Source organism: Phascolarctos cinereus, unplaced genomic scaffold, assembly GCF_003287225.1.
Source record: "Phascolarctos cinereus isolate Bilbo 61053 unplaced genomic scaffold, phaCin_HiC Scaffold_4;HRSCAF=312, whole genome shotgun sequence".
NCBI classification, from domain to species: domain Eukaryota; kingdom Metazoa; phylum Chordata; class Mammalia; order Diprotodontia; family Phascolarctidae; genus Phascolarctos; species Phascolarctos cinereus.
The window spans coordinates 219,176,497-219,204,436 of NW_027555847.1; the positions used below are offsets into that span (position 1 = coordinate 219,176,497).

The following is a 27,940-nucleotide window of genomic DNA, read 5'->3' on the forward strand; positions in this document are numbered from 1 at the left end:
GAAGATTGAAATCTAACAATATAAACACAAATGATTTCAGTTGGAAGTAAAAGAGGATCTTCCTAAAGTGACCATTGTAGATACACAAGAAACTCACTGGGGGCAACTAGGTGGCCCAGTGGATAGACTACTGGCCCTGAAGTCAGGAGGACCTGAGTTCAAAACTGGCCTGAGACCAAAGACTTTGACCTACTAGCTGTGTGACCCTGGGCAAATCACTTAACCCCAACTGCCTAAAAATTAAAAAAAAAAAAAGAAACTCACTGACTGACTTAGATTTTAAGAGGACCTGCATGTGTAGAAGAGGGAGCAAGGATGGATAATGGAGGATAAATCTAAAGAGTGTCTCTCAAAATAGTGTCAGAAGTCCAAAAGATTAGACTGAGCTGAGGCCGGTGAAGAAAGCTGGAGACAACAAAAAGAACTTTTTAAAAAAAAGTTATGCTGGGATCGAAAGAAAGATCAGTGAAGGAAGAGATGGGCCTGATGCTTAAGCAGATGGAATAATGATAACAGAGGATATTTTATCTACCAAGCTAAATGACCCTTGAATTGAGGAGGGCAGAACAGAAATGGTGAACAGGGAGCCAAAAGTCAAGGTAAATGAAAGGGTGGAAAAAGGACAAGTGTCTAAAGGACCAATGCGGATGCATAATTAACTCAACAACAAGCTTAGAGAAAGACATGTAGAGAACAGCAGGTGACAAGGGCAGGTAACAGATGATGAATACTAAAGCGTGTTATAGTCATGTAAAAATGGTGTCCAAAGCACTAGCTCAAAATAAGCGAGGCTAGTGAGGAAAGCTAAAGAGAAGAAAAGATGGAATAGGACCTATGCTTTGAGGGGAAGGGGGATAAGCACCCATTAAGTGCCTACCACACCCCAGCCACTGTGCTGAGAACCTTATAAATGTTATATCTCACTTCATCCTCACAACAACCCTGTAAAGTAGGTGCTATTGTCTCCTTATTACAGTTGAAGAAACTGAGGCAGACAGAGCTTAGGCGACTTGCCCATGGTCACATAGCTAGTATCTGGGGCCAAATTAGAACTCAGGTCTTCCTGACTCCAGACCCAGCACTCTATATACTGCCCCACCTACCTGCTTAGTTGGTGACAGATGGGATGATGAGCTTTGGAAAGGAGACAATAAAACAAAAATGGCAAATAAGAATTTGAAACTTCTTGATACTTCCGTGGACCTGTGATCTCATCAACATGAGTAGTCCTTCCAAAGATGCAGATTGGGAACTATCCATGTTTGCTCATGCTTACCCCTCCTTGTCTGTGACTCTTGTCTGTCTTCTTCCATAAATCTGCCCCAGGAGGCCTACCCAATATTCTGGGTATGGAGAGCTACTCTATGCCTCTTGACATTGAATGGATACCAAGAGAGTACGCATATTGTCTATCTCTACTTTGCACTGTACACATTGCTTCTCATCATACGTTCTTTACACTGGTTCTCCTGAACAATTCCTCATGTCTACCATGGTGCCTGTCTGTTGACCTTTAAGTTATCCTGAACTTTGGGTCTGTGGAGACTATTACTCAATGATTCAGGGCCATACAGTATCCTTAGAAAGATATTGGTACTAAAAAAATGGTCTTCCGAAGTTTGGTATCATTGAAAGACCTGGAAAGTTCCCCATAGGCAATCCAGCCCATTCTGCTTCTCCCGTTCAATCCTGGACCCAGATCATAGACTATTTGCACTGTTGCTGTACCCAAGAGAAACAAGAAATGACTAAAAGAGCGCCTAGCTGTCCTCAATGAGTTCTAGCCACTAGGCCTGAATGAATTACAGTCACAAGGTACTGAAAAAAACAGAAGATGGCTAAGCAGCACGAGGAGAACAGTTGGCATGATGGTGGAAGGTGGCCCACTGACATAGGGGATAGAGTGCTGGACTTGGAGTCAAGATGACCTGAGTTCAAATCCTGCCTCAGTCACTAACTGTGTGATACCAGGGAAGTCACTTAACTTTCTCGTCCTCAGTTTTTTGTTATTTGTTATTCGGTCATCTCCTACTCTTTGTGACCCTATTTGGGGTATTTTTGGCAAAGATACTAGAGTGGTTTATCATTTCCTTCTCCAGCTCATTTTACAGATGAGGAAACTGAGGCAAACAGGGTTAAGTGACTTCCAAGGGTCACAAAGCTAGTAAGGCTACATTTGAGGCCACATTTGAACTCAGGAAGATGAGTCTTCCTGACTCCTGAACTGACACTCTATCCATAACGCCACCCAGCTGCCCCAGCCTCACTTTACACATCTATAAAATGGGGATAATAAAAGCACCTATGTCTTAACTTGTTGTGAGGATCAAATGAGATAACATATCAAAGTATTTTGCAAACCTGCCAGTGCTATATAAATGACAGCTATTGTTTTAATTTGAAAGTCTTCAGAGATATGATCCATGCAGTGATTTCAGAATACCACCGTGTTTCACCGCATAATCGTCGCACCCTGAGTGGTGTGGGTTTTTTCCCCAGTACAAAATTTGGTTTATAATCTTACATCATGTAATCATCACATGGTATAATTCTGTTCATCATGCCACTTATAAAGTAAACAGAGCAGCAGTCAATCAGTGGCACATAGACACATTTATCATCTCCTGGCATTGTAAGCCAGGAGCCTAGAATTCTCAGCATAGGTTCGTTGTCAGTACTCAATTTTAACGTATATTCATGAGTATTCCATACGTCCTAATCTTGCACCAAAGACACTTTTGGTAATGAATGACTTTTAAGTAATGCTGACACAATTTTTTTTAAAGTTTCACATAACGGTCGCACCCCACTTTTTTGCACAAAAAGATTTGTCATAAAATCTGCCACAATTACGTGGTGAAATACGATACTGATGCTGAAGTATGCTTCTCACCTCTTGGAAGAGAGGTGATGGACTAGAGGTACAGAAAGATCTTACATTTATAAACATAGCCCATATGTTTCTTTGCTTTGGTTTATTATACTTAGTGGTTGGTTACAAGGGGAGCTTCTATTTTGTAGGAAGAATTCCTTTTTCTTTTTTTTTGGTTAAGGCTTGTTAAAAGCTCTCTTGCCTAGGCTATAAATGCAGGGAATACTCAGGGGTCCTATCCCACTACTGATTAGCAGAGAATCTTGGACCTACTCTTTTCTACCTGGGCTGGTTTACTCCTCCCTTTTGGAAACCCAAGTAATGTGCATATTCATGCCAAACTTAGTGCAGAGGAAAGACTGGTAGAACCTATTACATCTCAACTCCTAAGCTCGAATGCTTTGCCATCCTTAGTCTCTTTAGTGACTAGGTTTATGGGAATGTACCTCCATTTCTCATGGCAGTATGGAGTTGTGGGTAATAGTGACAGGGTAGGAAAGAACTTGGATTTGGGTCCCATTTGTCTATGGGATTCTCCTTGAACTCTCCCACTTGATCAGGGAAGTCTCTGGCATTCACCTGAGGCTATAATCCTATCAACTAGCCTTTCATTATTGCCTTTGCCCAATCTCCCAATTCCCAGTTACTCTTAACCTAGCTCAGCCCTCCATTGTTTATTACCTCCCCATGGCCTTGGCTACTTCCCATTCCTATCTAGACCCCATTCTCTGACCTCCCAGTCACTCCCATCAAGATCCAACCTGGATCCCTCCCACAGTCTTTCTGTATATAAGGTCCATCTAATCTCCATTAAGGGGCTCAGATTCTTTAAGAGTCTAACCAAGGGCTCAGATTTTTATAATCTAGCCAATAGCTCACAAATGTTCAGATTCCTTAAGAGTCTGGCCAATATGGCAGATCTTTAATAAACCTTGTCTTTGGCTGAAAGAAGACTTGGATTGAATTCATTCTGGCAGGACCCGCATATTATGATTGGGGTCCCAAGCACCCCTAAACCTCAACAATGGGAGTGGTAAAAAAAAAATTAAAGAAAGTTACATCATGAACCATTAAAAAGGTACAAGAGAGCATAAAGATGTTCAGAAACGGATGCATAACCAGGATGGTTTTGTATTATTGCATTAAATTTAATATACATTAAAAATTGCACATAATAGAAATTCAGTTCCGTATACAATCATCTTTTCTGTTTTTTGTTTATTGAAATGTACATGGTAAGTTCATAGTAAACAGACAATAGAAGAAAGAACAGAATGAAGGGAACAAGTGTTTATGAAGCACGTACTGTGCCAGGCACTGTACTAAGTGCTTTATGAATGTATCATTTGCTCCTCAAAACAACCCAGAGAGGTGCTATCATTATCCCCATTTACAATTGAGAAAAATGAGGTAGAAGTTAAGTGACTTGCCCCAAACAAGTGTCTGATAACTGGATTTGAACTCAGGTCTTCCTGACTCAATAGCCCACTGAGCTTCCAGCTGCCTAGGTTTAATTAAAAGGAAAAAAAAGAGAAATGAGTGGATTTTCAAGTTGTTGAGCTTGATTTCGAGTACTGGCAAAATTCTAGGAAGTATTATTATTAAAGGGATTCTTTTTTGAACTCTTAGGGAAGTGGTACTTACCAAGAGCAAACATAGCATCATCAAAAACTGGGCATGCCAAACTAACTTCATTCAGCCTTTTTTTTTTTCGGTAGACTCACATTACTGGTAGATCAGATGGGAGAATCTGAATCATCAATGGCAAGGGCTCTGGGTCCACCATCGGGAGAGCCCTGCATTTGGGTGGCACTTCTGACATTCCACATGCACCAGTTACTTAAGCTGAGGCTTGGTTTCCTCAACTTTAAAATAGTGATAATAATACCTGTAGCAGAGAGTGTGCTGGGCCTGCTCTGACCTGCTTTAAAGAGCCAGAATGGATAGTTAAATTTTCAGTGGGAGCATTTACTCGTACCTTAGAAATCTGCACTCTCCATAGATAAATAGAGACTAGATTTCTAGCTTTGTGGGTGGTCTAGACAAAGAAAGGATTAATAATGCAGATTAAATTTAAGAGTTTGTTTGCCAGCCTGGCCCTCCGGCCTTCTCCTTTCCCTACCCGGCAGCCAGATTATTAAGCATTTCCCAGCACACCCCACAGTTGCTTGAGCTCAGCTGGGGAGCGTAGAAGCCTCAGGGAATGAAGTCTAGGAGCCTCATTAATACTAACTTGAATACGGCTGTGAATAACTAGCATTTCTATAGCATTTTAAGGTTTATAGAGTGCATTATGTGACCCCAGGCAAGTCACTTGACCTGCATGTACCTCAGTTTCCAGTCTGTAAAAAGGAGATAATAGTAGTACCCACCTCCTAGCATAGTTGTGAGGATCAAATGAGATATTTGTAAAGTGCTTATTAGCACAGAGCCTGACCCACAGTAGGTGTTATATAAATGTTGGTTATTAATTATTATTATATCCATTATTTCATTTGAACCTCACAACACTCCTGCCTGAAGCACGTGCCTTATGGGCTTGTTGTGAGTAATAAAAGAGGTCTTAAAGCACTTTGGAAATGACAGCTTTTTTTTTTTTAACCAGATAATGTCATAGATATATTATACCTGGATCTCAGTAAAGCATTAGAAAAAGTCCCTTTTGCTCTGTGGGTTGGATGATAAACACGATGAGGTGGAGCTAAGAGCAAGCATTTTACAGTGCTTTGAAGCATGCAAAGTTCACCTCATTGATTCCTCGTAACAGCCCTGTGACATACCAGCTATTATTATCCCCATTTAATTGGTGAAGAAACTGGGGTCGAGAGGGGGTTAGTGACTTATCCAAGGTCACATAGCTAAGTAAGTGTCTGAGGCAGGATTTGAACTCAGGTCTTCCTGTCTCAGAAGTTTAACACTCTATCCACTGTAACTCAGCTATCTGGTTGAATGATCAGACCTCCAGAAAAAGACTTCTCAAATCCCATCTCAAGCACAAGAACAACGATGATTAACTTTGCAGTTCTCAGAGGACCTTAAAACTTAGATGGGGCCTTGGAGACTGGTCTTGATGGGGCTGGGATCTGGACCCCAGAAAGGAAAAACCATAGACTTTCCCACATGGCCTAATCTCTGGCATTCTGCTGAGGCCTTTCCCCTGATCCATCAACTGGCCTTTCATTGTGGCTATGCCCAATCTCCCAATTCTCTGTTACCCTTAACCTAGCCTAGCCCTCCATTGTCTTACCTCCTTATGCCCCCCCCCCTATTTCCCACCCTTAATCCTAGTTAGGTTCCATTCTCCCTTGCCCACAAGGTCCAGGTCCCAGGCATTCTGTTCACCCCAGCTTACTGGCCACTCCCATCCAGATCCTCCTTAGACCCCTCCTCCAGTCATCCTAAACTATTTTGGTCACTCCTGGATCCCTCCCACAGTCTTTCTGTATATAAGGTCCATCTTGTCTCCATTAAACTGTTCAGATTTTTATAATCTAGCCAATAGCTCACTAATGTTCAGATTCCTTAAAAGTCTGCCCAGTATGATGGATGTTTTAATAAACTTTGTCTTTGGCTGAAAGAAGGCTTGGGTTGAATTCTTTCGGACAGGTCCCAGCACCCCTAAACCTCAACAATCTAACGCAGCTCATAATCTGACCTGGATTTCCTTCTATATACAAATATTCCAAGAGGATGGGCATCTAGCTTTTGCCCAAAACTCCTTTAAGGGGGAACCCACTATTTCTCAAGGTAGACCATTCCACTTTTTCACAATTCTAAGGAAGCTTTTTCTTACTTTGAGCACAAAGTGCCTCACCTCATCAGTGCCTCTTTGCAGTTCCTCCATGGTACTTCTGTCCTCTGGGGACAAGGGGAACTCTCTTCCACATATCCGACAATCCTTCAGATATAAGATAGCTGTCATGTCCTCCTCCCTAAGTCTCCAAGCTAAAGATCTCCGTTTCTTTTAACCAGTCCTAATGTGAAATGGTCTCCAATACTTGTATCTTGGTCGCCCTCCTCTGGACACTCCAGTTTATCAATGTTCTTCCTAAAAATGTCTCAACCTTAACCCCCTACTTCCCCACCCACCCAATGAACTGCACGCATTATTCCAGGATTAAGGGCAAAGTACAATGATATCTCACCACCCATGTATAGACTTATCTCTGCTGAGAAAACAGTGTCTTCTTGACAGAGAAGAGAATATTACATTTGATATGAATAATATTCCTGCCACTGTTATATTTCAACTCCCTAGATTTGGCTTGTCATTTCTAATTACAGCTTTTCAGAATTATCTATCACCTTCAAATTTTATTAGCTTGACAAAAATGCCTGCATTGATAGTTTTTTTTAAAATGTTAAACAACACAATGTCTTTCAGCCATTCCACTAGAGTATTGCCTCCAATTCATCCTCAAAGATCTAAGATTTCAATGGTGTAGGGAACTCCCAATAGATAAGTCCTAGGAATTTGAGCTATTATTTTAGAGGTTAAATGACTTGTTCAGGATCATGTAGCTCAGAAGGTTCTGAGGTTGGGCTTGAACTTAGATCTCTGTTGATTCCAAGTCTAGGGCTTCATCTCAGCCAAAGATGTTATATTGATTAAGTTTGTCAATGTCTTTCCTAAAAACATAGTGTTTGGGATTGAATACAGTATTCCTCAGCTAGACTGACTAGGGCAAAGTTTAGGGGGACGACCACTTCTCTTATCCTAGACACATTTATTAAGCACCTAATATATGCAAAACACTATACTAGGTACAAGGATACAAAGACAAAAACAAAAGGAAAAAAAAAAGACCCAAGCTACTTATGTATAGTATATAAGAGGCTTAAACTTGCACTAAGACTTTTGGGACATCCTGTATTGAACCCATAGGTTCCCAAAGTGGGTGATACCACCCTCTAAGGGGCGAATGATGAGGGGGCAGTAGTAGCCTAGGGTGCAATTGGAGGCCATTGAATAAAAATAAGGGGGTGGTAGATGTATAAGGAAAGAAGAAAATATATGAAAATTTTGAAAAACTGTTCGTACATGTTTCATCTGTTGTGGAGTGATTACATTATTTTCCAAATAAACACACAAAATGCAAGTTAATAACTGATCAATAGTCAAGTCTGCTGACCGGTCTTAACAAACAAGTATTGGCAGGCAAGCTTGTTGCACATTGTCAGGGAGTCTAGCATGCATTGGCAAGAATATATGCATGTAATGACTTGTTTACAATACAATACTATAGGGTTACATGATGCAATATTATGTCATCAAAATGTCAATGCAGAACCCCCCCCCAAAATGTACAATAAATTATTAAATTTAAGATGGGTCTTTTAAAAAAATATTTTCTATTTTTTGAAATGATGCAAATTTCAAAAAACTATTAAAGAGTTAATGAAAGTAGATTTCCTGGGGTGTACTGGGTAATTTTTTTAAAAAGGGGGTGGCAGGCCACATAAGTTTGGGAACCTCTGAACTATAGTTTATGTTGTATTTGGGGGGTGGGAGAAGGCTTTTACTAATGACTTACAGGGTGGGAGTAAGGTAGTATTGCATGTATTTAAGATGGTACAGAAAAAAGTAGAAAGTTCACTTTTGGAATACAGTTTGAAAACTATGTTCTGGTTTGCTTTAAAAAAAAATCAGTTAACATCTACCAACTGTCTCTGTGTGCAGAACTTTGAAGTAGGTATTGTAGGCTTTCTCTGTTGGAGAAAAGAGAAGGATCAAAGAAAATGCTGCTTGGGTTGGTAGGGTTAGGATAAGGGTTTACAGAAAGAAAGCTCAACTATTCAACTGTTTTTTTGTTTCTTTTCTGTCTGCCAAGAAGAATGATCTTTGGATTGGAAAAGACAGAACAAAATAGGCAATGAGGAGTTGAAACCCAGGATAAGTAAGGAATTAGGGAGAGAGTACTTGGCTTCTTCCCTTGAAGAGTTCCAAGTTATCAGTCTCGAATGGATCTAATCCTAGGTACTGAAAAGACTAACTGATGTGACTGCAGAGCCATTGCCACCACCCTGAGTTATTTGTTTTCAAGTCATTTTGTTACTGAGTCATTTTCAGTCATGTCTGACACTTTGTGACCCCATTTGAGGTTTTCTTGGCAAAGATACTGTAATGGTTTGCCATTTCCTTCTCCAGCTTATTTTTTACAGACAAGGAAACTGAGGCAAACAGGGCAAAGTGACTTGCCCAGGGTCACATAGCTAGTAAGTGTCTGAGGCCAGATTTGAACTCAGGAAGATGAGTTTTCCTGACTCCAGGTCCACCACTCTATTCACTGAGCCACATAGTTGCCTCAGCCTTGAATGATACTCTATTTGAAAGTGTGGAGAATGGGAGAGATGTTGTAAGACAAGAGAAGAGTAGACGTCTTGGGGGGTTATTTTTTTTTGTTTTTTTAGGAAGAAAGTAGGCGGCATAGTGGGATACAGTGAGGGGCCTGGAGCAAGGAAAACTCATCTTCCTGAGTTCAAATGTAGCCTCAGACACTTACTAGCTTAACCCTCTTTGCCTCAGTTTCCTCATCTGTAAAATGAGCTAGAGAAGGAAATAGCAAACCACTCCAGTCTCTCTGCCAAGAAAACTCCAAATGGGGCACAGAGTCAGAGAGGACTGGAAAATGACTGAATAAATGAAAAGAGTCTGCAAACGATAGTTTGAGAACCTGGCTTCTATTTCTGGCAAAACTTTGAAGATGGTAGTGAACGAATGGCTTGTGAACATACAAAAAGGGAAGTGGTGATCACTAAGATGGCCCCATCAAAAAACAGGTCATGCCAGACTAACCTCATTGCATTTTTTGAACAGGGTCACTAGACTGGTAGATCAGGGGAATGTGGCTGATCGGGTTTCCTAAGATTTCAGCAAAGCATTTCACAAGAGCTCTCGTGTTCTCTTTGTGCACAAGATGGATTGATATGGGGTAGGTGATTATAGGCACAATGACTCAGAACTGGCTGAATGACTAGATTCGAGGAGCAAGTCATTAATGATTCCCTTTCAAATTAGAGACAGAGTAGTGTAGTAGATGGAGGTTAATTTTAACATAGACTCCATCAAGAGAGGCACAGTGTTTGTCTAGTAGAGGGAGGTGGCTTTCCCTCTAAAGTTTAGAATCTAAACTTTGCTCTAATCAAACCACAACTGGAATATTGTACTCAGTTCCAGACACATTTTTAGGAAGGACATTGGCAGACTTTTGAGGGAGGGAGTTAGGGGTTATCCAGACCAGTGATTTCATCATTACAGGGAAATACTCTCCAATGATACAAATCAACAACTAATTATAGCCTGAGAAGGAGTGGCTGAGAGACCCTGTGAAGTTGTGACTGACTTGCCCAGGATCTCAGGTGGCAAGTAGCAATGGTACAACTTGCATTCAGGTCTTCCTTACTCCAAGGTAGAGGTCCTTTGTTCACCATATGCCACTTTAGAGGGCTGGACCAACAAAATAACACCTTTATAAACGAAACAATGTTCAGATAAGAGCAATCCGTATGGTTAGGGACTTAGAGCTACATGGCGCAGTGGACAGAAAAAGTGCTGGACCTGGAAAACCTGAGTTCAAATCCAGCCTCTGTCACTTACTAGCTGGGTGACTCTGGGCAAGTCACTTAACCTGTATATGCCTCAGTTTCCTCAACTGTAAAATGGGGATAATAACAGCACTACCTCCCAGGGTTGTTGTGAGGATCAAATGAAATAATATTTGTAAAGTGCTTAGCACAAGGCCTAGCACATAGGTATTATATGAATGCTTATTTCCTTCCCTTCACTCTACCCTCATCCCCAGTCCAGAGCATAGGAAACTTTGCTAAAGAAATTATGCATATTTAGCCAGAAGAAGAAAAGTCTTGGGGGGAATATGAAGGTTGCTTTCTAATATTTGAAGGGTTATCTTGTGAAAGAGGGATTAGACTTGCTCTAATTGGCCCCAGAGGGTATGACTAGAAATAGTGGGTAGAAAAGACAGAGGAGCAGATTTCTGCTCAGTATCAAGAAAAATTCCCTCACCATGAGAAGGATCTCAGAGTGGAATGGGTGATAGATGGGCTTCTTTACTATTCGGGTGTTTCAAGCAGAGGCTTCAAGCTCACTTGTCCAGGATGTTGTAGAGGGATTAAGTTGTAAGTATGATCAGAACTACATACTCCAAGATCCCTTTCAACTCTGAGGTCCTAGGTAAGACCAGGACTTAGAAGCAAGATCTCTAGAAATCTAACTCTGGACAGCTGTAATTAGTTAGGCACTTTGATGTATGTCTTTTTTCATATACTTTTCCTCTACATAACAACAACAACAATGCTAATAGCTAGCATTTATACATTTTACAAATGTGAACTCATTTGATTCACAAAACAACCCTGGGAGCTGAGAGGTAGGTGCTATTATTATCCCCAGGTTTATAGATAAGGAAACTGAGGCAGACAGCTTTGTAGGCTTCCTCAAGAGAGGCACAGTGTCCATCACGAAGGAGGTGGTTGTTGCTTTAAAACGGACCTGCACAACTTGGCAGTAGGTAGTGGCCAAAATTAAAGTAGGCTGAACTTTTTCAGGCTGCAGATCGGTTTTTAGCAGCTCAATTTCCAAGTAAAGGTAACTAGAGACAGACTGATGATGGTTGGTTTTAACAAAGAGGAGAGAGGGAGCAGTGGCAACCCACCTGCCGAGTTACATGACAGGCATGACAGTGACTAGTGGAAGGTGGATTAAGTGGGGCACGGACAAAGCACTCATTTCTTTTACACAAAATCCTTTGTGGGCCATGTGTTGTACAGTCCCTCTCTAAAAGCAGGGTCACACCTGCTAGTAAGCATGTGAGGAAGGATTTGAACTTAGGTTTTTCTGACTCCAAGACCAGCAATTTTCACCGTGTCACTTGTTCTGTCTCTAGGGCCCTTTGTTAATTATTTTTGCCTGTCTGCCCACACAGCCAGACTCTTCTCCTCCACCTCAATAGTCTCCCTTTTCTGAACTGATATTATACTAACCACCTACATGACCTGTGCCCTTAAGAACCATACACTTCGTTGTATTTTTATCTAATTGTTTCATTCAAGTCCCTTTGACAAGCTTTATATGCTGTATGTACATTGTTGAGAGCAAGCCTTGGCCCATAGCAGCCGTTTAAAAAAAAATATTTGTTCACTTGGGCCATATGATCTTTAATATTTAGTGCCAGAAGGGACTCTATTAGAGGTCATATAATTCCAACCCCTTCGTTTTAAAAACGTTTACAAACACAGAAATTAAGGCCCAGATTTGCCCAAGGTGAGACCAATAGTGAACAGATATGAGCTCCAGTCCCCTGACTCTAAATCTAGCCCTTATCTGATCTCCAACTAGGACCCAGAGGTCACTGTGGTTCATCATTCACCCAGGGCCTCCATGGTTGTTTTCTATATCATTTTATTATCCCACATGAGTGGAAGCAGTCCCAGCAAGCAAGAAAGCTGTGTTGATTATAGTCATTATCTTCTGGTGAGGTGCTGCCCAGCTCCAATAAAACCCCAGACCCTGCCTTTGAGGCACAGGCTCCCAGCTTCCTTATACCTCCTTTAGACCTGGGTGGCTGGCAGACGGAATAGATGCTCTGTTCTGCAAGGAGTCCATTTAAAATCAGAGAGAAGCCTCTCAAAGATCTGTCATCCCAGACTAAAGCTACCACACAGCAGAACTGCTCCAGCCACAGTGGACTTCCATTCCAAAAGGGAACAATTACTGTTGTAAAACTTAATTAACGGTTTATAACAACACTAATTAAAAAGGAAAACCTCTGGGTCAGGCCGAGCCAGAACCCCTGCCTTTGCCACATAATCAGAAGCCAGCTGTGTCAGGAGGCTAGTCACTTTAGGGCCGCTAATGACCCATTTGCCTGAGATCTGTTCATGTATTTGGGAAGTCAGAAGGGAAAGAGCAGAGGGGGTGGGCATTTACAGAGGTTGTAGTCCATTGCACAGGCAACTGGAATGGGGGATTGGGCTGGCCATCAGGTAGTTTCATCTCAAAGCACAGCCTTGGTCAGTTTGGCCTGGACCTTAAGTTGCCATAATACAGACCAATTACTGGGAGCTGTCCTGTAGGGATTTAGTGTCCTGAAGAAAGGTTCTGAGTTACCTTTGAAATTTATTCTTCATGGTACACTGAAAAGAATATTGACTCTAGAGACAGAGGTCCTGAGTTCAAATCCTGCCTCAGGTACTTATTAGCTATGTGACTGGGGAAATCACTTAAATACTTTCAGTCTCAGTTTCTTCATCTATAAAATGAGGATAATAAAAGCATTTACCTCATAGGGTTGTGAGGGTCCAATGAAATAATATACGAAAATAACTTTGCAACAAACCTTAAAGCAATATATAAATGCTAGCTATTATTTTTATATGTGAGTTTTTTTTTCTCATCTAACAGAGTTTGAGTATTTCAAGAAGATTTATAACTATGTTTAGGGATTAAAAATATTTAGATTGCTTTGCTAGAGATACTTAAGTGAGACTTCATTTATAACCGTGCGCTCCCTACCATCTTTTTCCCTAGCTAGGTGACGTGTAGTCAGGAAGACTTACATTCAAATCCTGCCTGACACTTACTAGGTAGATGACCCTTGGCGAGTCACTTAACCTCTGTTGCCTCAGTTTCCTAAACTGTAAAATGAGGATGATAATGACACTCACCCCTCTGGGTTGTTATGAGGCTCAAATGAGATTATATATGCAAACTGAAACAACTTACTACACAGTAAGGATACTGAAACTAAAAACTACACAGAAGGGATATAACAATAACATGAAAAACAATTCCTTTAGCACCTCAAGAGGGAGTATTGCCTTAGAATTATAGCTCCTAAGCTGGAAGGGACCTCAATGGTCATCTAGTTTAGTGCTCTCATTTTAATGATGAGGAAACATAAGATTAAATTACTTGCCTAGGGTCACACTGTAAGTATTTGTGGCAGAATTTGAACTCAAGTCTTCCTAACACCAAGTCCTACAGTCTATCCACTACACCACCTAGTGGTTGTTCAAGTGAAGTTAAAACACTATGCCTGAAGCTAGTCCTTGGCAAAGTTGTATTTCCTGCCCCTTGACTCCTAGTAGAGTTCTTTCCCCCTTCTCTCCACTCTGTACCTAGCCCCCACCCCCAGCCCTACCCCTAACCTGAGCTCCCAGGCTGCAACGCTGTCTCCTGCCAAGGGACAAAGTCATCTGATAAGTACATTTACACTTCCATATTAGGAACTTAATAGTGTTACCTCTTTCCCAGCAGTATTTGTATTTTTAAAAGATGACCCCAGGGAGACGGTAATGCTTAACCCAAAAGAAATGAATTATGGCAGCCCTTCAGACTTCAGGGACAGTTCAGCCCAAGAACTGTATTTGGGCAGGGGGGCTTCCTAGCATCCTTCCAATCAGCACAGTGGGACAACTCCCTACTCCATATACCTATGAGGCCAGGCTTAAGAAGGTATGCCTTGAGCCGCAGGTACAAATGAACGAGCTGGAGTCAGGCTTGAAAGCACCCTCTCAAATCTGTCCTCCCTCCAGCTCCATTCTTTGCCATAAATGCAGTCCACAACCTCTTTTTTTATTGAGTTAGCTTAAAAACAGCAGCAGGGACCGCTTCTACAAGATCAGAGGGACCTGTAAAGTCACGTACAACACTAGCATTTTACGGGGAAGGAGACAGAGGTCCAGAGAGATTTGATTTCCCAGGCTCACACAACTAGTAAGTGTCTTGAGACAAGATTCAAACTCAGGTCCCACCTGATTTGAAGTTCAGCACTGCTCAGTATCGCACTGCTGAGGAGCTGTGGAATGGTCCACTCTTTGTGAGAGGCAGAGCTTGGGGCAGATTGAATTGGATGGAGTAATTCCCTAGACTCTGCTAACATTTTTAGCCGGGTGAAATCTGGTTACAAATGAATGTCAAAGGCAGCTTTGATCAGCAGAAGTCCGAGAGTAACCAGAAAAATAGTCAGGAGTCAGGAGTCTGTCAGGGTAAAGCAGAAGCCGAAGAGAAAAACTCAGATCATTGATTTAGAGATGATACGGACCTCAGAGGTCACCTCGTCCAATGTCATTGGAACGATGAAGAAACTGAGGACCAGAGAGGTTAAGTCACTTGCTCAAAGTCACATAGAGTTTGTTTGTTTTTAAGGTGGCAGAGTTGAGATAGATATAACTAAAGGATGACATTTTTTCCACATAATCAATCCCAATCATGACTAATGTGATAATGGGTTATATGTGGGCCTCAGTTAATTTTTTTTTTTTTGGTTTAAAGCACACTATTTTTTTCTCTAGCTAGGTGACATGGTAGATGTCCCTTCAAGTACCTAATACCTGCATTCAGATCCTGTCTTTGACACTTATTATCGGGGGGATCCAGGCAAGTCATTTAAATTCTTTGGGCCTCAGTTTCCTCATCTGTAAAATAGGAATAATAACACTTACCTCTACAGGTTGTTGTGAGGCTCAAATGAGATAATAATGTAAACCTTATAACAATAATAATGTAAGACTTAAAATGCTATATAAATCAGGGGTTCTTAACTTGGGGTTTGTGAACTTTTTTCAAACAGATAATTATATTTCAATATGATTGGTTTTCTTTTTAACCCTATGTATGTATGTATGTATGTATGTATGTATGTATGTATACATTTCAAAATATTATTGTATGAAGAGGTTGATAGACTTCACCAGACTGCCAGAGGGGTCCATGACACAAACAGAATTAAGAACCTCTGACAAAATGTTGCTGTTAATTACTATTATTATTATTATTACCTGTCATTTGCCTGAGGCACTCTGCTAATCCAGGGGACTGGATCCCATAGCAACGGAGGGGTTCTCCAGATGAGGAGTCAAGGGCAAGACTGACCAATCTACTTTATCTCTGGACCAGCTCTAGCCACAGATATATTAAATTCTTCCTTGGACCCGAAGCTCAGGTAAAATTCTCTTTCCCTGAGAAATAATACTCTCTGTCCCTCAGGATCTGACCCCAAATTTGGGAGAATTATCTACCAATCAGCAGTGGGGTGTGGTGAGCTGAGAGGCCCCATGCGACATGGCATTTCTCCTTTCTCCCCACCCCCCCTTCCCTCCTGGGCCAACCTCCCAGTTTGGTAACTGCAGCCCAAGTGGAGGCCGGGCCAACAACCACTCACAATGAACAAAGCAAACTGGGTTTGGGAAAGTGAGGGGACTGGAAAATGGTGTCCCTGGGGAGAGAACAGGTTAGAGTCTGACCACTCAGAGAGCACCACAAGAAAGAATGAAACCCTAGACACTCCCTTGCAGAAGGGCCATTTTCCCCAGGCAGGCTGTCTGGAAGCTTTCTGAAAATCACAGAGGGCAGGTAAAGATGAATGCTGGAGATGAGGAGAATGCCTCAGGTCCCACACCCACTCATAGGGGTAAGAGCCTTTGGTCAGATTTCATCCAAATTGGACCCAGTGGTCTAACAAAGCTCCTCCTCAGCCACAGAGACAAAGGATTAGGGCCTTCTATTCAGAAATTCAGCCAATCTACCTTAAGGTCCTTCCGGCTTCTAGTTCCTGAACCAGTTTCTCAGGAGATGGTTGCAGATACACTTAAGAGAATTATTCAATGTTTTTTCCTGACCCCCAATCAACTAGTGCCCAAGAGAGATTTTTGGCTCACCCAGCTCTAAGGTGTTCATGTCATTGTCCAGCCCCTTCTAAATAGCCAAACACTATCTACCTTGACCACTTGTACACTTCACTGGCTGACCCAGCAATACTGCCTTTTAACTATTCCAATTACTTTATCACCTTGTCTAAACTCACTTTAAACCTTGGCACTTGTCCAACAAGAATTCACCAAAATATCCTTCATACTACTTTTGAAAAAATTGGCTCCTGGCCTCCAGTCTTCTTAGACCTTGTGCCATCTTGACTGTGGTTAATTACCCAGATAAAAGAACTTAGCAGGTAAGAAAATAATTTTTCTCTTTAAAAAACAAAACCAAAACCTCCAGCCTCCTGTGGCTTTTGGAGCTAGTACCAAGCACTCCAGAGATGCTTCTCTGGGCAGCCCCAATGACTAATTCCTGTTCTGGGATTTTTTTTGTCACTGTCCCAGTGTGGGGCATCTGTGAAGCTGAAGTCAGGGTGTGAAGTTTGGGATTGGGGACTAGGAATATGGAAAGAGAAGGGATGAAGATGAATACCCAACTACCCTGTCTTCCCCTTGACTACCCGATCTTCAAAACCCAAAGGCTGAGTCAACAAGGATTTCAATAAGCACTTGTTTTTTAAGGCAGTTAGGGTTAAGTGACTTACCCAGGGTCACACAGCTAGTGTCAAGTGTTTGGCCAGATTTGAACTCAGGTCTTCCTGACTTTCAGGGCCAGTGCTCTATCCACCAAGCCACCTAGCTGCCCAAATTCAAACTTCTTAAACACCTACTTCATCCCATTAGAACGTGAACTCCTGGAGAGAAGAGACTGGTTTTTGTTTTTCTGGTTATCCTTATCACTTAGCATAGCACCTGGCAAACAAATGTTAAATAAATGCACATTGACTGACTGACTGCCAGGCACTGAGCTAAGGGATGGGGACACAAAGAAAGACAAAAACCTGTTCCTACTCTTCCGAAACTCGGTCTAATGAGACAGTGTCTTCCATTTCTTTGGTACCCAGCCCTGTCGCAGGAGCTGTGTAGGTTAATATTAGATGATCAATAAGTGCCTGTTGATTGATCACTTTGATTATGATCTTTGTCCTGCCCCTTTTTCTTTTTTCTGAGGCAATCGAGGTTAAATGACTTGCCCAGGGTCACATAGTTAGTTAAGTTTCAAGTGTCTGAGGCCAAATTTGAACTCAGGTCCTCCTGACTCCAAGGCCAGAGCTCTATTCGCTAAGCCACCTAGCTGCCCCTATCTTTGCCCCTTTTAAAACAAGTGGATAGGTTTCTCACAGTCTTTCTAAGGATTATAAAGTTAGAACTGGCAGACCTTTGTAGGTCATCTAGCCCAACCTCCTAATTTTACAGATAAGAAAACTGAGTCCCAAAGACATTCACCTGCCCAAGGTCACCTAGGCAATAATTAGCCGGGCTAGGATTGAACCCAGGTCTTCTGATTCCAAATCTAGAATTCCTCCCATTGCACTTAAAGGTTAAGGACTGGAAGTTAGGTTATTTACCTAATTTGGAGACCAATGTTCTTGGGGGGAAAAAAATCCTCACTAGCACATACAGCTAGAACAGCCCTGCGGGTGGCTAGAAGAACTAAATTTCCTGGTTCCTGGGCTTGGGGCAGTACTAGTACTCTCCAATTATTCCAGGTTTCCTTGCATTTCTAGATATTACAAGCAAACTTTTGGCTTTCCTGTTGTGCTTAATTTCCATATACCCAGTCCTCAATCTTCGGCTCTCTATCATGTGGGACAAAAGATGAATAAAACCAGTGACCAATGTGCCTCCCTGTGGCAGGGACATGCTTTCTCCCTTTTGTCTGGGGACATCTTTTTCTCTATGCCCTACTCTTTCTCCACTCTCTTCCATTTTTTTTAACCTCTCCTATAGTCTTCCTTCCTTGCTGTTTGTCTCTCCCAAGTGAACTCTTTCTCTCTCAGTGCATAGCTCTCATGCATAAAGGGCATTCCCCAAGCCACATCCTTTGTTTCTAAAAGTCTATGGGACAGCTTTGCTCTAGGAACCAGTTGCTAGTTTTCAAGAAGGTGGCTGCCCCAGGACTCATGCTTACTTGCATGTCATATTAAAGATATTGCTCTGAGTATAGATGACAAAGAGGGGAGAGGTACCTTTCTGACCCGTCCAAGGTAGTTAAGACAGTCTGGAAGGTCAATGTATTTGAGGATACTTCTTTGTAAATAGGGTGGGAATGAAGAGGCAAGTTCCAAGGTTGGCCTGGGGTATAGTGAGGAAGACTGGCATGTAGACACAACTGGGCCATCTGGATCATAGGGTTGTGATTTTTCTCAGCTTTGATTTCAGTGAAGACTCTCCAAGGAGATCTCTATCCTCCTTCCCGACACCCCATCTCACTTCATACAAACACCTAGTAAGTCTTAGGATCCAAGATTCAGGGAATAGTAGTGAGGTAGCGACCAGACCCACCCAGTTAACTCAAAAGCAATCCCCTTTCCTAGCATATCCCTCCCTGGTGGTAGCTCACCTTACTGGTTAGTTTCTGGCTCCAGCCCGATTGCCTCTCCCAGCTCCTTGAGGGTTGATGCCAAACCCTGCAGTACTGCAGAAGGCCTTTAGAGGAAAGGAATCCTAACCAGATTCACCCAGCCTTGACCTGAAACACCAAGTTCCCACTCAAGCTAATCTTGGCCCCTGATTTCTCCCAAGGGGAACCCTAGTCCCCTCTCCAATGGCTTCTGCTCTATACAGGACTCCCAATAGTGCATCTGCTTTTTCCCTAAGCACCAAACTCCTCCCAGCCTTATACCTATTGAGCTTACAGGTACATCCAGCTCCACCCTGCCTAACCCTAAGTCCCTCCTCCCTCTTCCTTTCTTCACTTCCCAGCCCCTGTCCCTATGCCTGTGCCAGGTTACACAGCACCTGGGTCCTGTCAAATCTGCCCAGAGCCCACTTTATTCTCTCCTATATAAATTTCTCCTCCTTTCTCAAGCTATTTGAAGACCACTTGTCTTTAACATGCTGCCTCTTAAAAAAAATACAACAAAAAACAGAACGTTGTCAATGATTCATAAAGGGGGTAGGAGGAGTTTTATTTCCTTACTGACGCTAAATAAACATGCCCTGTGCCCTCTAATATGGGCATGATTCCCTGTTTTCTGCCAGGGGCCTTTGTTAGTTCAAATCTCTTTTCTCCTGAAGCCTTTTTTTTCTTTCTATATGCTCCTTCACCCTCCCTCCCCCAATTCCTTTCTATTTTCTTCCCATTCTAAAACATCACATTTCTCTTCTCCTTGAAGAACATGACAATAATAATAGCCCATGTTTATTTAGTGCTTACTGAGTGCCAAGCACTTCACAATTATCATCTCTTTTGATCCTCACAACAACCCTGGGAGGTAGATGCTATTATCTCTTTTTCAGATGAGGAGACTGAGGCAAGCTGAGGGCAAATGGCTTGCCCAAAGTCACCCAACTAGTAGGTGTCTGAGGCTGGACTTGAACACAAGTCTTCCAGACTCCAGTCCCGACATCTAACTGCTTTCACTTTGCTTCAGCTTCTGGGGGGGTGCCCCTTCAACTCCCACCCAATGTGTACACCCAGGGGTTTTGCTGCTATTTACTGTAATAATTCAAAGGTGGACGTAGTTCAGATTCACCTATTTCCATCAGAGTCCCGGTAACATAAAATAGCAAAATCGTCATAAAAAAAGAGTTAAAAGATTATGCTGCTTTCTGAAAAGTTCTCATACTTCTCCAATTCATTGAATGCCCTCCACCTTTTCACAATATCTCTGGAATTTATGAATCCTCATTTTAGACCGAAACTATGCTTCATCCACACACAGATGGGGTTTGTCCTCTATTTTTCTTACTGTGATGCCAAACTATAAAACCAAGATGACAGAAAACCTTTCTGTAGTCATCTTCCACATCATTCAGGTTTTTTTTTTCATTTCATTCCCATCGATCCAGTCCATCATTCTCGTCACTTATCTGGTCACTGTTCTTCTGATTTCCAATTTCACTGTGATGTTCCAAACTAATAACAAAAGCCAACACACTCTCAGCCCACCTCCCTGTGTTTTCTATTTTATTCCATGAGTTATTTGTCATCATTTGTTCGGGTGTTCTCAAGGTTCTTCCAAATACCCAGAGAAGATGCTTGAAAGCTCACTTGAAAGGCTACAAGTGAAAATTTGTTTTTCTTTGTGAGCCCCCAGACCACCAAGAGTCAATTCCCTGAACCCTTATCCCCAAAGTCCTTTTTATTAAAAAAAAAAAAAAGGTGAATCTGAGCAGCTGGGTCTGCCTAATAGGAGTTCTGGTTAACAGTTCAGCATGAAATAGTAGTTGACAAATCAAACCCTGTTTGTCCAAGGGCATTGCCTAGAAAAAGTCAACCTGAATCTACCAGCAGTGCTATAGGGGACAGAAAATTAGCCCAATTCTCGTTATTTACCCTTGGACATAAACCTGCTAAAAGTTGTAATTACAGTTTGATCACTGGATAAGCACCACATGCAGCTTTTCCTGCTAAAGGAATAACAATTTCTAAAAAGCAGACAGCTCCTTCCCGTGAAACCCGCCAGGTTTATAGATCTCTTTACTGGTGCATGTATCTCACCTTCTGAATTATAGCAGCTGTGAGCTGAGCACTGATGGAAGCTGGGGGCCAGGTGCCTTTTGCACACCAGTCACGTGCTCTGATTTATAAGGCACAGGCAAGCAATAAGGCATTGGCTTAACGGACTGAGGCATTTAGTATCAGGTTTTGCTTTTGTTTTTAATGGTGACCATATGCTCTGTGTGGCTGTAAATAAACATGGCTTACAGAAAGCAGTAAGAACACGCCAGTTTCAGGTCCACATCCATGATAAGGGCCAGAATCATGGAGGTGCAACTATCTTTCAAGAGCTCTTGTTTAAAGACAGTTCCCTTGATTCACAGTTACAGCTTCAAAATCAAAAAGGACCAACAGGCTTAGAAGCCTTCATCTAAGTACTAATCAAGAACCTAGAAAATCAAAGACAGCAAACCCTGCCTAATCTCTCTTTCTCTCTGACACACATTCCACCTTGTGTTTCAGTCTCTTCACTTGTTACACAGAAATCAAGGTTCTACAGTGAAAAGCAAAAGATCCAAAACAATAAATCACGTCAGAAATCACAGATTGATATGTCAACAAGAAAGATAATTAGCTTTACTTGGTTCCCATCTGCTGCAAATGTGCCATTATTTCCCCCCTGGACCAATGGTTTAAAGTGCTCCTCCCTATCATACCATAGAAGAGTTTATAAAACAAAGACAATCCCAGGAGAATTTCAGAAGCCTTTAGTCTGAGAAAAAGTTATTTTCAAGTATTGTTTTGTGACCTTATAAAGGAACCGAGGTCAGATACTTCTAACCAGTATTGTTGAAAACTTACTGATGCCTTTTGTTTATCACATTCATTTATGAATATCTTCCTTCCTACCTCTTCAGTGAACCCTGCCCTTATGGCAAAAATTTCAAGAGAAAGAAACCAGTTCCACAAGACCAAAGCACCCATTGCAGTTGGCACTACATACAGCATACCTCTAGTTCCCTATCTCTGCAATGCAAGGCGAGAGGTATATTCTCCCAATTCTCTGAAGTCAAGCTCCTTACCAGTCTATTTCAAGGAACACAGTCTTAAGTTTTATTTCCCAGGAACAGAAGACAGTGGTTTGAAGTCAGTAAGTACATGTATTCCCTGTTCACGCCAAGCCTGGGTTTTGACTGAAAGGCACGTTGCTGTCACTCACATCCTGCATCACCTATTTTCTTATAAAAGGCCTTTCAGTTTGCATGAAGACCCAATTTACTGGTTTTCATCTTCTTGCTGTCGGGTACAACCATACGATATTACTACTTTTTCTACTAATAAAGAAAGAGTCTGGAAGTCCTAGGTTTCTGTAAGGTTCAGTGAGGAAAAGGATTAAAGACAATGGAATATCAGACCAGTGGAAAGGGTGCTGGCTCTGGATTTGAAAAGACCTGAGTTCAAATCCTACCTCTGACACTAACGACTTGTGAAACCCTGGGTGGGTCGCTTTATCTCAAAGGGCTTCAGTTTCCTCATCTGTAAAATAAGGGATACTGGACCAAATGGCCTCTGAGGTTCCTTCTGGATCCTGTCTGATGCTTGATGCATAGAACTGCCATTCTTGGTTAGAACACTTTATTTTGGATTTTCTTTTCTTTCTTTTTGTGGCAATTTCGGTTAAGTGACTTGCCCAGGGTCACACAGCTATTAAGTGTCAAGTGTTTGGTCTGAGGTCAGATTTGAACTCAGGTCCTCCTGACTTCAGGGCTGGTGCTCTATCCACTGGGCCACCCATCTGCCCCTGGATTTTCTTTTCAACAGTACATCAGAGGCTACAAAAAGAAGAACCCAAGGAAAAGAGAGAGAGAGAGAGAAAACAAGTGGAGCCTAAAAATTATAATTTTTGTATAATGCTAAGATTAATTCCCAGTATTTATTTGAACAATGTGGGTCACATACCTATTATTCCTTATCAACCAAGTTTTCATACATCTAGAGTACTTTTAATTACATTCATAGTTTTGGAATGTTGGGGCTTGTGCAATTGAGATGTTTACTATGTAAGAAATAAATGAGCACTGACTACTACTTGGCTTTGTTCTCTCTTTGAAAATTCCTCCTGCAACTGATGCTATACACAGAACACAGGGGATCCCATCCAGTAGGATGATTCACTGTAACAATTCTCAAATGCATGCAACTCTGTGGATCTCGATGGAAAACCATTCACAGACTTACAAAGAAATAAGCCCCTCCCCCACCCCCAATAGTAGTATCAAAACCAAACTGAGTTTATTCTGAGATGTGAAAACAGTTCTCTCTCAGCAGCATGGGCTATAAGCCATAAGAAAATAAAAGGTTCCTTCAGAAGAAGAGTTATGATTTCTTGATTCAAGAGCTTTCCCCTGGAATATCCGGCAGGGCCTTGTTTCACCACACCTGGCAGCTCCGAATCACTTCCTTCAGGGCTCTTACCCCTTCCACACTTTTTTCCTTCAAGGCCAGAGCCAGGAGAACAGGCTTGTTTCCTGCTTCTTGAGACACGAACATCACTAGGTTCTTTGCAAAGACATGGATAAGGGGCTAGAGAGGCAAAGGAAGGAAAAAAGTCATACAGAGAGTCACTTTAGTGGTGAGAAGTTGTGCCTTTCTTCTTCATACCTTCATTAAGTATCCCTTATTTAGAAACAGAGACAGGTTTCTTGTACCACCATTAAATTACCATACACTAAATCTGATGTGATAGTGATTCAGCATCAAGGAACATACACCCATAACGACCAGTCACAAACAAACTGATAAAGCAGCATCATTAAGTGTATTTTCCTCGTGCCTTCTAATTCCCAGGTCTCTCCTGCTTATTTTTAGTCTGGGAAGGCTAAGGAAAAGGCAAGTCTGCAAAGGGACCTTCATTAAATCTCTTTGATCATCTTTCCAGACTGGAACAAGCCCAGCTAGCCATTCCTTAATCAACAGTACAAGGAAAGGTTCAGACTAAGTGAAAGAAAAGACACAAGTTATGGAGCCAATAGATTTATTCTTCTGTCGAACAGAAGGCCAAATGAGTGACCAAAGCATTCACTGAGAACACAGGGGACATTCCTATACAAAGAAGACACTTGGAAATAACAAACACTTATGTCATCACAGTAGTGAAGCATAAATATTTCAGACATTCAGCAGCCCTAAAGTCATCTCAGATCTAAGTGGTTTCTCCTGCATCTCTGGCATCCCCTATTGACTACTTTACCTCATCTTGCCCGAGGAGCACTCTAGTAGTGATTGCAGGCTTGCAGATGTCATTGGCTACCGTACTAGGCTCCAGGGAGACCAGGGTACCCATTTTTCCATACTGGGTCACCACCACAAGGATGTGACTGCTGAAAGCTGTGCAGACCACCTGGGTCGGGACACCACAAACCACTTCAACCTTCTGCTTTGAGGTCACAATTGGTCTGGCTTCCATAGCCGGGTTGTTTAAGTGACAGCTAAAATAAATAAAGGAAAGGAACACATCAACAATTAGCATTGCAGTCCACATGATACCACTGCATATCCCTAAGAGCTGAAAAATGAACACTGTTTGGTGATGACAATGAAGTACACAGTGAGCCAAGAGACACAAATAGGCCCATTTAAAAGCTGACACGCTGGAAACAGAGAACTTTTCACCCTGCAAATTTTTCAAAAAGACCATCTTAATTGGGTGTATATAATATATGTACATAATAGGCACGTAATGCAAAGAAAGCAAAATGTAGAAAGATGATTTGCATCATTAGAGGATGTCGGCAGCAGGAGCAGCATGGGACATATTTAACTTCCCCTTCAGAGGCTTGTATGTTCCCACCCCTCTGAAAATTCAGTTGATGAAATTTATTACTTCTGTGGTTTCCTACTGATCTTAATTGTCCTCATTTAAATCTTGGGAGGCCTTTAGTCATTTAAGGGCTATTTGTTTTGAATGAAAACACCCCAGATACTTCTGCTTAACAGCCAGGACATAAATAAAACCTGTTTTTTACCCCAGGACTGAGATTACAATTTACTGATTAAAATTTTCAAATTTCATTTTGTTTTTTCAAAGCCATAGGACTAACATTTTAATATCCCCAACAACTACTGAGCTATCTAACACAGAGGTCAATCAGTCAACTAGCATTTCTTAAGTGCCTACTATGTGCCAGACAGCCCACGGTGGTGGCGATGGGGGCGGGGAAGGTGGGGGAACCATAAACCCCACAGTATAATAGTTAAGAAAAAGGCACTGAGGGATCAGCACATGGATGAGAAAGGGACACAGGGGTGCTGTACCTAAGCTCAAGGGATGTACAAAGGGATGAAAGGGAGTGAAAAGACATGAAGATCACTGGGGCACAGAAGAGGGAAGGGGGTAAAAAGGGCACTAAGGCATGGAAGGAAGGGGGTACAGGGGTTCCTGAGAGGGCCTGGAAGGGGACAAAAAAGAGGTAAGGAGCACAAGGGTTGCAGAGTGGGAAAGGAGCCAGTAGGCACAAAGGAGGGACGGTGGGTATGTAGTCCTAGAGGGGAAAGAGAACAGGCTGCAGAGAGGGAAGGTGCACTTGAACACATCACAGGGATAGGGCCTGGGATGGGGGTGGGGGAGTGTGTACAGCCTGTTGGAAGAAACGGGTTGGAGGGGGGCACTGAGGAGGGAAGGGGGGCACCAGGGCACAAGAGAGGGAAAAGGAGTTTGGGGTTAGGGAGGGAGAAAAGGGGTGGAGCAGGGCATGGAGGGTCACAAGGGTTGCATGGAGGGAAGAGAGCACATGAGTACACAGAAAGGAAGGGGTATATGTGCACCTAGCAGGAGAAAAGGGATGGTGATGGGCAGTGAGGAAGTAGGGGCACAAGGATTAGGGAGTGAGGGGCACGTGGGCACTGGGGCAAAGATGGGTGAGGGGCAGAGGAAGGAAGGGTGCAGAAAGGGGAAGGGGAGGGCACATGGGCACAGAGAAGGGGGCACTGGGGCAGAGATGGGTGAGGGGCAGAGGAAGGAAGGGGGCAGAAAGGGGAGGGGAGGGCATGTGGGCACACAGAAGGGAAGGGGGCACTGGGGCAGAGATGGGTGAGGGGCAGAGGAAGGAAGGGGCAGAAAGGGGAGGGGAGGGCACATGGCACAGAGAAGGGAAGGGGGCCTGTGGGCACAGGGGCCATGTGGGGCGCGGAGGGAGGAGCCAGAGAAATGGGGTCAGGAGGCACGGAGGTGTGGGCACAAAGAGGGGAAGGAGCCACGCGGGGCCCACGGGGCAATACCACACGCGGGCCGGAAAGCCCTGGGACGGGGCAGCGAGGCGCTCCCTTCCCCCCCCTCCCCTCCGGCCGGGGCGCAGGGCCACTGGGGCCCAGAGACTCCTTAGCGGCCGCGCGTCCGGAAACCCCGGCGGGCTGCCGCGCTACGCGAGGCCGGGGCTTCTGGGCCTGCAGCCCCGACTTCTTCTGCCTCCGGCCACGCAGCCCGGCCCGGCCCGGCCCGGCCCGGCCCCACCTCTGCCCCGCGGCCGGCCCGGGCCCGGCTGGCGCGGGAGGCAGGCAGCGAGAGGAGCCGGCCACGCCTGCCCGCCCCGCGCGCCCCGGCCTTACCTCTCCATAACGCGCCCATGTGTGGAGCCGAGCGCCGGCCGCTTTCCCTGGGCACGCGCCGGGGCGCCGGGGGCGCGGTTCTGCCTGTGACCAGTGGGGGCGGAAGAGCGCAGTCGCCAGGCCCCGGACTGATGAGTCCTTTGTACCCAGCCTTCATCCCGGGGATGGAGAGGGATGCTCCAGGAAAGCCCAATGATGCCACCTTCGCATCGGGAGCTCTGAACCTCTTCTGTGTCTTGGACCTCTTTGAGAGTCTTGAAGCCTTCCCGGAAGAATGTTTTTAGGACGGCTAGGTAGAGTCATGGATAGAATTCCAGGCTTGGAGTCAGGAAAGACCTGAGTTCAAATACAGCCTCAGACCCTTACTAGCCCAGTGAGCCTGGGCAAATCACGTCATCTCCGTTTGCCTCAGTTTTCTCATCTGTAAGATGGGGGTAATTATAGTACCTACCTCCCAGGTGGTTGGGTGAGCCTCAGATGAGATATTTATAATGCACCTGGCAGATAGTAAGTGTTTTATAAATGTTAACTGTTATTAGATAAATAAAATATACATAGGATTCCAAGAAAACCAGTTATTTTGATATACAGTTATCAGAATTAAACAAACAAACAAATATATTCAGGACTTCAGGTTAAGAACATTGCCCACCCAAGTTAGGAGTACCTCCCTTAGTCCAGCACTTTGTTATCTCTTTTGAATATTGCTTTTCAGTTGTTTTTCAGTTGTGCCCAACTCTTCATGATTGCATTTGAGGTTTTCTTGGCAGAAATGCTGGAGTAGTTTGCCATTTCCTTCTCTAGCTCATTTTACAGATGAGGAAACTGAGGCAAACAGGGTTAAGGGACTTGCCCAGGGTCACATAGCTAGTAAGTTTCTGAGGCCAGATTTGAACTCAGGTCTTCCTGACTCCAGGTCCCATGCTCTATCCACTGCATGTCTACTGGCCCCATTTTGCATATATGTACATATATGCATATATATATACATACATGTATGTATGTATACACACATGTATAATATGTTTGTATATGTGTATACATGTATGTATGCTATATTTATATATAGAATATAGATAAATATTTCTCCTTCATCTAGATTTTAATATTGAGGGCAGGTACTGTTTCACTCTTATCTTGGCATAGTGGATAAAGAGCCAGCATTGGCGAGGAAGACCTATGACACATACTGGCTGTGTGATTCGGGGCAAGTTATTTAACCTCTCAGTGCTCTAAGTAATTGT

General features: G+C 43.0%; 2 protein-coding genes across 2 annotated transcripts in view; both read right to left on the reverse strand.

Moving 5' to 3' along the window:
- The window catches only part of TMEM184A (transmembrane protein 184A), a 57,531-nt gene extending 38,394 nt beyond the window's left edge, over positions 1-19,137 (reverse strand). The window contains exon 1 of the mRNA XM_020975241.2: positions 19,050-19,137. The gene's annotated coding sequence lies outside the window, so the exon portion shown is untranslated. The remainder of the gene's footprint in view (positions 1-19,049) is intronic.
- Positions 19,138-21,844: 2,707 nt separating this feature from the next.
- PSMG3 (proteasome assembly chaperone 3) lies at positions 21,845-26,804 on the reverse strand. The gene is made up of 3 exons (XM_020975263.2): positions 26,697-26,804; positions 24,343-24,580; positions 21,845-23,675 (listed from the first exon to the last, which is right to left on the reverse strand). The coding sequence occupies exons 1-3, from the start codon at positions 26,702-26,704 to the stop codon at positions 23,523-23,525; spliced, it is 399 nt and encodes a 132-aa protein (XP_020830922.1). The 5' UTR covers positions 26,705-26,804; the 3' UTR covers positions 21,845-23,522.
- Positions 26,805-27,940: the final 1,136 nt, after the last annotated feature.

Excerpts from the sequence above, each read along its gene's own strand:
- PSMG3 (XM_020975263.2), bottom strand. Across the intron at positions 23,676-24,342 it reads TGCTCCTCGGGCAAGATGAG|CCCCTTATCCATGTCTTTGC; the intron begins GTAAAGTAGTCA and ends TTGCCTCTCTAG.